The following is an 11,656-nucleotide window of genomic DNA, read 5'->3' as shown; positions in this document are numbered from 1 at the left end:
ATAAATAAGCTTAGATTCAATGACTTATTTGATCTAATAATTAATTCACATTCCAGTTTGTTTAGATTTACTGTAAACAGACATTGTTTCCAACCTACTAGTTATGAGTTACTGATCTCAGTTTTGTACCCTTGAAAGTGTGTTATTGTAACCCAGATACCTCAATAAACACCCCTGGAAAAATGTAATTCATATTCATCATCTTATTATTATCATTATTTCCGCAGCTAAACGCTCACCGTTTTACCAGACATAAAGTTGTGTGTGTTTGTTATTTATGACTCCAATAAACCAATGTTTGACTGTTTTTCTCAGCCAAAGATATATCTTAGTTAAAAAGAAAATGGAAACAAGACTGGTATGGACTTCAACCTAGATTTTTATTGAAAAATCCATTTTAGAAACATCATTAATGCTCAGTGCTGTACTGCTACAGGACAAAGTAAAACCATACACTTCAACTGTGTAAGTACAGCGTGACGGTAAATCTGTAGAGTTTCATACAAGTTCTGAAATAAAGAAATATACTGGACTAATAAAGATATAAACCATGAGTTAGCTCATGTTCTCTAAAGTATCAAAATTACCAGAGGAGTCGCTTAGTTCAACACTGGACCCTTCAAAGTGCCCTTGACGCCACACATTTCATTTCTAAAGCAAAGTGCATTCATGATGCTGTCTATCAGTAGTAATCTTATCCAATTATCATCCCAGAAATCATTTAGAATCATTCGGCCAAACTGAAAAGACCTTCGTATTCACGCTTTCTCCAAAAGGTTTCATTTGCAATTCGATTATTCAATGCGCCTATGAGAAATGAGTTGATATGAATCATTATAGCCCACTTCTTTTCCAAGAACAAATCACATGGTCAAAAAGACCTTAGTGTAATTTCCTTCCTGACCTTGAATGTCAGCTTACTGCTGAGTCAATTTCAACACATTTTGTTATAAATAAATCCAGACCCCTTAAATTCAGTGTGAACTGATCTTTGATATCAAACCTTAACTATATAAGTAATGCTTTAAATTGCAAAGTGGGTACTGTTCATAGAGAAACATTAATAAGTGATGACATACAGATGTAAATCTAAACAAGCATTTTCTAAAGGATTACTTCAACCGTTTTTATCGATCTTGTTGTGACACAGGCTTGTGTTTTGACACTTTCAGGCTGACATGAAGGGAAAGAAAAATTCCTTTACGTTAAGATTATTCCATTAACATTCTGGTATCTAGTTTCCACATGCCAGTGTAGTGGTGCCAGTGGGATTAACTTTAGCTTAAACTGTACCTAAAAAAAGTGATGAAGTGGAACTCAGTCTGTCCAGCTTTTTCACCTTATCATTTGTGCATCCTGCTAAGGGTGAAAGCACAACTATGTCCAGTAGTTGCATTGCACTCTGGAACTTTGAATATTCATTTATATTTTCAGTACCAAACGAAAGTGAGTACACCCCTCACATTTCAGCAATCATCATATACTATAAAAATTAAACTTTAATGAAAAATTTTCATTAGATTTATGTGGCATGGAACATCACGTAAAAATAAAAAATGTGGTCTTCTTATGACAATAATGAAATTGCAGCACCAACAAACAATTTAGCACCAACATCTCTAAGATATTTAATATGCAACATATTTAATGTGGTTCATGTTGAAGCTTTTCTTTAAGTTAGGATGTCATGTCACAGTCATATCGTGGTGAGGTGACACTTGCTAAAGGAGATTCGCTGGAAAATTTAACACTACAGTGTTTCCTTTACTAGGCACTTGGTTTTAATAACACTGACATGACAATTTGCTGTGTAATGTAAATGCTGATAGCAAAGCATAAGTCAAACTCCTAAAAAGAGTTGATGAATGAGATGACATCTTTATGATAACTGAATGACAGATCTGTGTGTGGGTGTGTTTTTTTTTTTTAATAAAGTGGGTTTAAGTTCATGCTGTATATGATCTTTATGAATAAACTGCTGCAAAACAATGACACCAGGATGACAGATAAATACTGTACATTTGCTATGAAATCAAATTATTGATGAGTGATGTTTGACATGCCAAACCATTATTATGTGACTCTGATCCTGACATGTTATAATTGTCTTTAAAATGGTATATTTGTAAGTGTGTTCTCAAGAATTGATATGTCAGTCCTAAAAATGTCATACAACAATCTTATGTCAACAACAAATCTTGACTTGCCATCATGACTGAACATTAACATTCCAAAAAGCATTTTGTTTGTGTTTTTGTCCTAGCTGAGTAAATAGGACCTTAAAAACAGTAGTCATAAAATGCTTATGCAGATGTCTGGTACCTCTATGAACACTTCCCACTATGAATCAAATACATATCAAAAAAGTCAGTTTATAATACCTTCTATAGGTAATTTTCACAATTACCAGATAACTGCGCTGCACAATAAATAGTGTCCTTAGTGTATGGTTACATTAATTAATACAATACATCTACAAGTACAGTTACTATAAGTTATCTGTTAAGCATTTTCAGGTCCTGAGTCTGATCCTAAACATGTTTCTCACACACTCTATTGCGAAAACCGGTCAGTGAGTGATTAAACGTGTGATACACACATGAACACATCTTACACATACAGGTTGTTCTACAGTTAAAAATCACAATGTCTATTGCTACAAAATATAGCCATGAATTCGAAGATGTCTAGTGAGAGACATGCAGGTTTATAGCCTTCTCAGAATCCAGTCCAAGAGCTGACGTAATTCATGACGCCGAAATTCCAGCAACTTCCATCATTCCATAACGAGCTGCTAAATCTTGCCAACTCAGCATATTATGACACTCCAGGGTTAGGTGAGGCATGTGTGTAAGTCACAGTCACACAGTGTCCTACCCGGGAGATTAGTGCCCAACACCCAGATGGTTCAACATCTCTTGCTGAGCCCTTATGGTTCTCGCATGTGGCTGTCGGAGTCCAGGCATCCAACAAGCTTATTAATGTCAGCACTATTGTTCTTGTTGACCTACATATTCTTGGCTTTAGTTTTATCAGGGTTGCAACCAGGTAGCAGAAGAAAAACAAACAGCACAGTGCTGGAAAAAGGAAATGTGCTATACAGGAATCAATGGGGATTAATCAGAATTAAAGGACAAAGCAAGATTACACAGCTGGTTATTATCACAGCTTATACCACAGAATTTTAGAATCTAAAATCTCAATTGGTCAGAAGTGAGTTAAGGTTTGCGTTAATTCACATGTTCTAATATGCTTTGTAACAGTCAGAAATAAAGCTGGAACTAGGCTTTTAAACAGAGGGAAGTCTTCTGGAAGACCTAAACAGAAAGAACTACAGTATAAATGCATAAAACATACAACGTTGGAGAACTGCTGTGGTATAAGAGGAATAAAACACTTTCTGTTATTGGAAAAGCAATCATCTTCAGGGTGGAAGCCACACCTGTGATTCTTGACAGAATGCACCAAGATGTTGATTAGCACATCCTGTCCAATTTTACATACTGAATGTTATTACTTCTGTTTAGGCTTGCGAGCATGCAGAAGCAAACGGTGATGTGTCCACATAAAACAATTTTTTACAAATAAAAATGACATCACTGAGATATACTGTAAAAACAAATCTAAAACAAATCACAGTAGCATTTGGTTGGTAATGCTTATGTTCATAAAAGAAGTATTGCCAAGAATTGCACCCTTTAACCTTACGCTATGAACAAGCATGAGTTCAGGTCCTTTCCTCTAAAATTACAAAGATGTACACGTAGGTCTATGTTAACAAAGGATCAGCACATTTCTGAACACATACGAATGTACACACGTACATGTATAAAAGGCTTTACAATATCAGAGCAAACCTGCACAACAGTCTAGATTAATTTCAGCTTATCAATACACCTCAAAAACCACAAAACAGTTTGAACTAATATTACATCCTTCTAGGCATGTGCCTAAAAAAACATTTGTTCTAATCATTTAAACAATCTTAATTTTTATTATGTTATACTATATTGTCACAATATTGTGTTAGACAGCATTTTAACAGTTAAACTTTTTTAAAAATATTTAACTGCCTGAATTAGAGAAACAAGGTATGTTTTATAGAAAAACATACCTTGATATATTAAAAAAATCATAGATATTTAAAAAAAAAAATGATCTAAACAAATTATTGTCTCACAGATCAATGTTATCAATGCAATTATCAATTTTGAACATTTATAGTCAATTTAGTTTTTTTATTTATTTATTCTTTTTTTTTTATAATATTGCCACAACTTGACAGAACAGAGTAGGGCTTTTTGTCTATGACTTGATCCTATTATAAATTAAAGATGATTATGCTCAATTTATAATTTGTTTTCTTTTCTTAAATTTTGGGGTTTTAGGGTTAGTCTTAAATATTTTCTTAAATTATTTAAAACTTGTTATCTGATTGGTTTCGAAATTGCAAAATGGGAGGTCATGTTGAATCAAATGCTGCATCAATGTTAATCATATTTTTGACAAATATCTTATTTGTGGCACATACTGTAACTCCATCTGACAGAGATGGTGGGTTTTGATCTGGGATGAGCTCAGCAATATTATAACATTGTTTAATCAATCATTCATGAAAGATGCTTGAAAATTTCCACTATGAAAATTTACTTCATAACTCTATGGAAATCTAACACACACACACACACACACACACACACACACACACACACACACACACAAACAAACACACACTAAATAAATTCTATATTTCATTTTGGCTGACCTCTTATTTCTGCAACTTTTGTTGATAATTCTGAATTGTTGCAGGTCCGGGAGGTTACTTCATAAAACCTGAGTTCTCCTCCAGAAAAAAAATGTCAAAAAATATCAATGCTCTAAATAAGGAATACTATGGCAATTTTCTCAACTACAGTACTATACGGAGTCCTGTGAGATTAGTAAAATTGTTTATTTTACTGCCTCTACCTGATAAATAACAAATAAGTACTTAGTTTCTAAAGAAGACTAAAATCAGAACCACTGATAAATCAGTCCCTGGTGATTCATTGCAGCACAGCTAGACAGCTACTCAAAAAACAAATGTGGCCATGTTAGCTTCCTCCCCAGGGACATCATTTTAAAAAAGTCAATTTCTCTTGAAACACATCATTAAGCTCGATATGAACCTACTATCCATCACCATTACATCTCTCATTTTCAGGTGAGAGTTCAAAAGGTCATACAAATGGCACCTTGAAGCGATGGCTAAATCCTGAATCGCCTGCCTTCATCCGCATGTCGGCGCGAGCTATTCAAACAGCCGTCTTCATGCTTCCTCATCACCGTCCTCCAGCTCAGAGCGTTCACACTGAGGCTCTAGAGGGGAACTTAGCCACGGTATGGCCCTAAATGGAGCTACACGCCTCTCCGGGGCACTCTAAAGAGAAACAAGGAGGTGTCACAAGAGGTCGTCATAGTCGAGGAGTTTGGAGTGCTGCCGGCTCTTCCACAGACGGAACTGACGAAAGTCGAAATACGTCTCGATCATTTCCTTCCCTACAGCATGGTGAAGAAGACGAATTTCGCATGGTGAGACTCAAATATCGGCTGTGTTAAATATTACAGAGTTGGTCCAAATCATTAAATTGTAGAGTTTAAAGACAGCTTCTTATTTAAAACACAGTTAATTATCTACAGCAGTGTGACATCTGATCATGCTGTGCATAAAGCCATAGGAGATAACTAAAATAGAGCCAATGTAATTGAGGAAAAGAAGGAGGGCTGAATGGAGGGAGAGTAGGAGGAAGCTCTCCTGGGTGCACTAATGAGAGCGAGTCTGTAAGGAAAGGTAATGAGACTTTAATTGGAATGTAATTAACAACCAATCAATAGTTATCGCTCAAAAGATAGCCATGAGCTCGAATCAGGTTTGTGCACAGATACCATGTACAGTATGCTGACCCCCTGACTGTAAAAACAGTGATTATATGTGTAATTGTGCCTGATTCTATCTGTCTTTTGTCTGTCTGCAAATGTTTAATGGATGAGTATCATTTACTAACACACACACACCCACCCAACCCAAGACTGAGTTGAGATATAGGACACTTGAAAAACAGGCCACATGACTAAGCACATCATTTTTGTTTGTTTTTGGTTTTTATGAGGACGTATTTTTCAAGTGTGCGGGATTGTATGAGAGTGTGTGAGTGTGAGCGTACTCACCTTGTGCAGAGAGTTCCAGAGGACTCTTAAACTCCACAGCATATGGTCTCATCAGCCTCTTGAGGTTCTGCACAAGCTGAAAGAACAATAAAGTGGTTTTGTTCCAATATCATGCACAATGAAACAATAAATCAGCACGCACATTTAAAAAGAACAAAACAGTCCACTGGTACATGGTGTCAAAATTCCAAACAGCTGAAGTTTCTGGTGTTTTTTTGTGTACAGAGTGCATTAGATAAAAACAAGAGAACGTGATGGTTATCAGTGTTGTTGGGAGCCTGAGGGAAGCGGAGGCGGTATGTGTGTCACGGAGCAGAAGGAGCGAAATTACAAGGAACAGTAGAGTGCTAAGCTGCCGGTTTTAGTGAGGATTATGATTGACCTTTCTTGCATGGGGCTCTGATGTAACATCTGTGAGAACCCGTCCTCTCTAGATCACGATATTTGTCTAAATCCATGTCCCAAACAGTGTGCTTGTGGTTTAACTGTCTTCCACGTAATGTGCAGAGGCTGTACAACTTCTTATTTAGAAAATTATCTAAATATCGTAGATACAATGTTGTATATATAATATAAGTATACAGTATAAAAATACAGTGCCCTCCACAATTATTGGCACCCCTGTTTAAGATGTGGTCGTGGACTTCTAAAAATTCTCCTTTTTTTTAAAACAACATAGAACCCAAATGCAAAAAGAGAAAATCCAACCTTTCATTTAAGTACATAACTTTGGTGGTAAAAAAAATCATACATTTAGAAAAAAAAAAAAACTTGAAATCATGTGTCCCACAATTATTGGCACCCCTAACAATTCCTCTGAAAAATTTAATTGTTTTTTTTTTTTATATATATTTTCTGTAGTTGCTAAGGTTGGTCAGGGTATCTAGGGACTTTTAATTAGTAATTCATGATTTCCTGTTTCCTGGGGTATAAATATGACGTGACACAGAGGCCTAATTCTCTTACCCATTTGTCAACATGGCAAAGACAAGAGAACACACCATTCAAGTAAGGCAGATGTGTGTCGACCTTCATAAGTCAGGCAATGGCTACAAGAAAATAGCCACCGCCTTAACTTGCCGGTATCTACAGTCAGAGGAATCATTAAGAAGTTTAAAACAACTGGAACAGTGACAAACAAGGCTGGAAGAGGTCCCAAGTTTATCTTGCCACAACGCACAGTGAGGAGGATGGTAAGAGAAGTAAAAATTTCCCAAGCTCACCGTCACAGAATTGCATCAAAGAGTGGCATCTTGGGGTCACAGAGTCTCCAAAACAACCATCAGACGCCTCTACATGCCAACAAGCTGTTTGGGAGGCATGCAAGGAAAAAGCCTTTTCTCACTAACACTCACAAACGTAAACGCCTGGAGTTTGCTAAGCGGTACTGGGACTTCAACTGGGGTCGTGTGCTTTGGTCAGATGAGACTAAGATTGAGCTTTTTGGCAACAAACACTCTAAGTGGGTCTGGCGTAAAACAAAAGATGAGTATGCCGAAAAGCACCTCATGCCCACCGTGAAGTATGGTGGAGGATCTGTGATGCTGTGGGCCTGTTTCTCTTCCAAAGGCCCTGGGAACCTTGTTAGGGTGCATGGCATTATGAACGCTTTGAAGTACCAGGATATTTTAAATAAAAACCTGATGGCCTCTGCCAGAAAGCTGAAGATGGGTCGTCATTGGGTCTTTCAGCAGGATAATGATCCAAAACATGTGGCAAAATCTACACAAAAGTGGTTCAGCAGTCACAAACTCAAGGTCCTCCCATGGCCATCTCAGTCCCCAGACCTCAACCCAATCGAAAACCTGTGGGGCGAGCTAAAGAGAAGAGTGCATAAGAGAGGACCCAGGACACTGGATGATCTAGAAAGATTGTGCAAAGAAGAATGGTCAAAAATCCCTCTCTCTGTGTTCTCCAATCTTGTGAAATGTTATAGGAGGAGATTAAGTGCTGTCTTGTTGGCAAAAGGAGGTTGTACAAAGTATTAACATCAGGGGTGCCAATAATTGTGGCACACATGATTTCAAGTTTTTTTTTTTTTTCTAAATGTGTGATTTTTTTACCACCAAAGTAATGTACTTAAATAAAAGGTTGGATTTTTCTATTTTTTTGCATTTGGGTTCTATGTTGTTTTAAAAAAAAGGAGAATTTTTAGAAGTCCACGACCACATCTTAAACAGGGGTGCCAATAATTGTGGAGGGCACTGTATATGAACTGAGTAAAAAAACACTTTGGTAGACATTTTACTGAAATTTGTTCATTGTCCCTAGGTAACGATAATTTACCTGTATATTAGAGCAAGCGTTTTAATACCGAACCGTACAGACAAAGATCTGCTGTTACACAAAATAATAAACAGCTTCAGGCTAATCGAAATTAGTTGAAAAGCACTGTGTCATACAGGCACTCAATGTACCCTTTAACAAATTGTGCGTAGTGTAGACTCAGCAGCAGTTTCTATTCACAGCCCCCTGGTGTAGATGTGGATATTTTTTACTAATTAAAATTTCAGTTTGCAATCTAAGACATGCCAATTACTAATATATTTTAAATCACTTTCAATTGCAAATAACAGTTTATTAAACAATAATTTACAGTTTAAAAACAACAGGACACCTTTAGGAACTGTCTGTTAGTGCCCTCAAAGCATAGGGAATACTGTATGTGTCTATTCTGTCTTTCTGTCTATTAAAGTCTTCGACTTGTTAATAAAGAATGACAAAAGAAATGATCTATACCCAATATCATTCCCTACAGAGCTAGTTCTCAGGCTATACATGTTGCTTATCAACATGGTCCAACGTCCATTTTTTATCAATGTTGTTTTTTGGTATTTCTCTTCCTGTGAAGGTTCTGATAAATTGATTCATTCAGCCTAAGATGGAAAATGGCATCCGCCATCACACAAGCATTCGAGTGAATTATGACACACTAAGTTTATAACAACTTTTATTGCCCAAGATGATCAGTTTTCACACCTGAAGACTCAGTGTCTTCAGAGTGCAGCCAGGGAAAAATAATTGTGGGGCTCAGGGCAACATCCCATGTTTGTCTTTTCAACATCTTCGTTGCCTCTGTGAATGCATTCTGTCTATTCTTGTGCACATCACTCACTTGAGCAACAGTCAGGGTAATCAATCACCCCTGTGTAAGGGCAGATGAGTTAAAATTGATCACACTAAAGGATTGTCTAAGGCATCTTCAACTGGTAGACCAGGGATCTAGATGCAGAGTGAGCAAGACAGTGGACTAAGTCTGTAACAGGGTCAAAAGTATAGTGTATCACTATAATTCACTGACTCATTTTTAACATGAAGCAGTAGCAGATCTTCTATTATGGTTTGTCCATTCACATTAATTTAAGTAAATTATTTAGCTAAAGGAAGTTATAATTCAGTGTTGGACTTCTGGCTGAAATGACATGAATCCCAACACAATCAAGCTGCCACTGTTAGGCCCTTCAGCAAGGCCCTTAACCCCTAATTGCTCAGTATATAAATTAGATAATTGTAAGCCTGGATAAGGGCATCTGCTAAATGCCATAAATGTACAATGAAGATAGCTTATTTGACCAGACACTAGGTACTAAGTAGACATTATAAGTTTTATTTTTGCACAATTTTATATTAATTATCCTCTAATATGATTAACAAACTGGCAAGATGGTTTATGTAAAACAAAAAGACAACAAAAAAAGGTAATGAATGTGTTTATTATCAAGGCAATCAATAAGTTGAAATATCCCACCTGTAAATAAGACTAGTCAAAAGTGTAAAAGTATGTTCACATTGACTTATTTTTAACTACAGACTGAAAAATAATGACTAACTAGATTAAATCGCTCCTTATTAAGCAAGCTGCTGTAGACAAAACAAAGCAATAACTACAAAAGTACCAATAGCTATATCAAAAACAATAACAATTCTCATAGAGACAAAACAAACACCACTACAACAGCACCCAGGATTATAGAAGATTATATAGAGTATAGAGGAGGACTCAGGGTGCCATTTTGGTAGAAGTAAGCTATCTACAAAGAAAAGTGTAATGTATAGTGTTTAAGGAATGGTGGAAAGGATGAGAAAAGGGGAAAAGGAATACATTAAAACTGAAATGTTTGGGCAAGATAGCAGTGTGTTTAGATAGCTGTGCTAATTATTTTGAGAGCAAGTCGATTCATTTGAAGTAATGTAAAAAACTGTAACGTGTACCTATATTATTATTATTATTATTATTATTATTATTATTAATAATAAGAAGAAGAAGAAGGATAATAAGAACATAATTATAATGTCTCCATGCTGGTAGGTTGGCTCAAAAATACACTGAGACTGCATTCTAAGAATACATGGCTCTTACGTGACACGAGCATCTACCGTTCTCTAGAGAACACAAAGTTGCGTCAAGTGCAGTGTGGCATGGAGCTCTCAAGTGCTGCAGACATGTAGATAAAGCAGGGCATGTATTTATAGAAGGATGACTACATTTTTCCAGCTGCTTTCCTCCATTACTGCATAGCTGTGGTAGTACATGTGGGAGCATTGGAACTCTAAATTAGTGTTAATGTTCTTTAACCATGTGGATCATTCAGGAGGAATACAAGTGCAGAATGTAAACAGATAGCCATAGGTATAACATATGAGTACAGAGCTACAGTAAAACACTGTGGACTGATTAAGCAGATCCATCATCCGAGGAAAGCAAAGCTTAGTGGCAGAGATATAAAAAAAACTAAGAAAGATGGAGCTAAGCTCTTATTTTTCAAATACATCAATATAAGATTTAAATTTTGGTATCCATTTAATATGTTTAACTTGTTTTTTTGGTTAGATAGATTAAACATACATTTTCCAATCAATGTACAAATCACAAGACAGATGACAAGTTTATTGTTTTTTTCCTATGAAAATGTTACATCTTTTTTATCATTTATCATGACATTCAGAAGAAACATGGCAGTTAACCCAGTCAAACATAGAAAACATTCGAAAAATAATATAGCGCATTGATCACACCTAACTGTTTACTGCTAATTTGGCTGGTCATGGACCAGATTTTGTCCTGTTTTCTCAGCTGTTTTCCTGATCAGAAATAGTACATGACATATTGCAACAGGAACTGGGAAAACTGGCAGCCAAAAATGGTTCATGAGATACTGCTTTCCAAGACTTACACTTTAGTCTTAATGTCCTGTACCATTTCTTACAGCCTGGTTTCGTTAGCCCACTTTAGTTTAAGTAAACTATTTTACCCAGCAACTCACTGAATACAAGAGAATAGAATACATCTATTCATTGCGAATCAGATGATACATTATGAAAAATATGTGTAGAATCTGCAGACAGTCATATATTTATCGGAAACAAAAGCAAATGTTTAATAAAAAAATATATCAGCTATATCAAACAAATAACCGTCATGTATCAGCCATTCATGTATTAAATATTC

The 11,656-nt window shown here is 36.1% G+C and overlaps 1 protein-coding gene across 7 annotated transcripts in view; it reads right to left on the bottom strand.

Moving 5' to 3' along the window:
* Positions 1–367: 367 nt before the first annotated feature.
* The window catches only part of nsmfb (NMDA receptor synaptonuclear signaling and neuronal migration factor b), a 66,277-nt gene continuing 54,988 nt past the window's right edge, over positions 368–11,656 (bottom strand). For all 7 annotated transcript variants that reach the window (XM_046841782.1, XM_046841776.1, XM_046841781.1 and 4 more), the window contains 2 exons: positions 6,208–6,283; positions 368–5,538 (listed from right to left, as the gene is read on the bottom strand). In XM_046841782.1, coding sequence (XP_046697738.1) covers positions 5,441–5,538; positions 6,208–6,283 — 174 coding nt within the window. In that variant the 3' untranslated portion in view covers positions 368–5,440. The remainder of the gene's footprint in view (positions 5,539–6,207; positions 6,284–11,656) is intronic.

Source organism: Silurus meridionalis, chromosome 27, assembly GCF_014805685.1.
Source record: "Silurus meridionalis isolate SWU-2019-XX chromosome 27, ASM1480568v1, whole genome shotgun sequence".
Classification (NCBI taxonomy): Eukaryota; Metazoa; Chordata; class Actinopteri; order Siluriformes; family Siluridae; genus Silurus; species Silurus meridionalis.
Note: the sequence above shows the minus strand (reverse complement) of the source record. Positions and strands in the feature narration are given on the sequence as shown.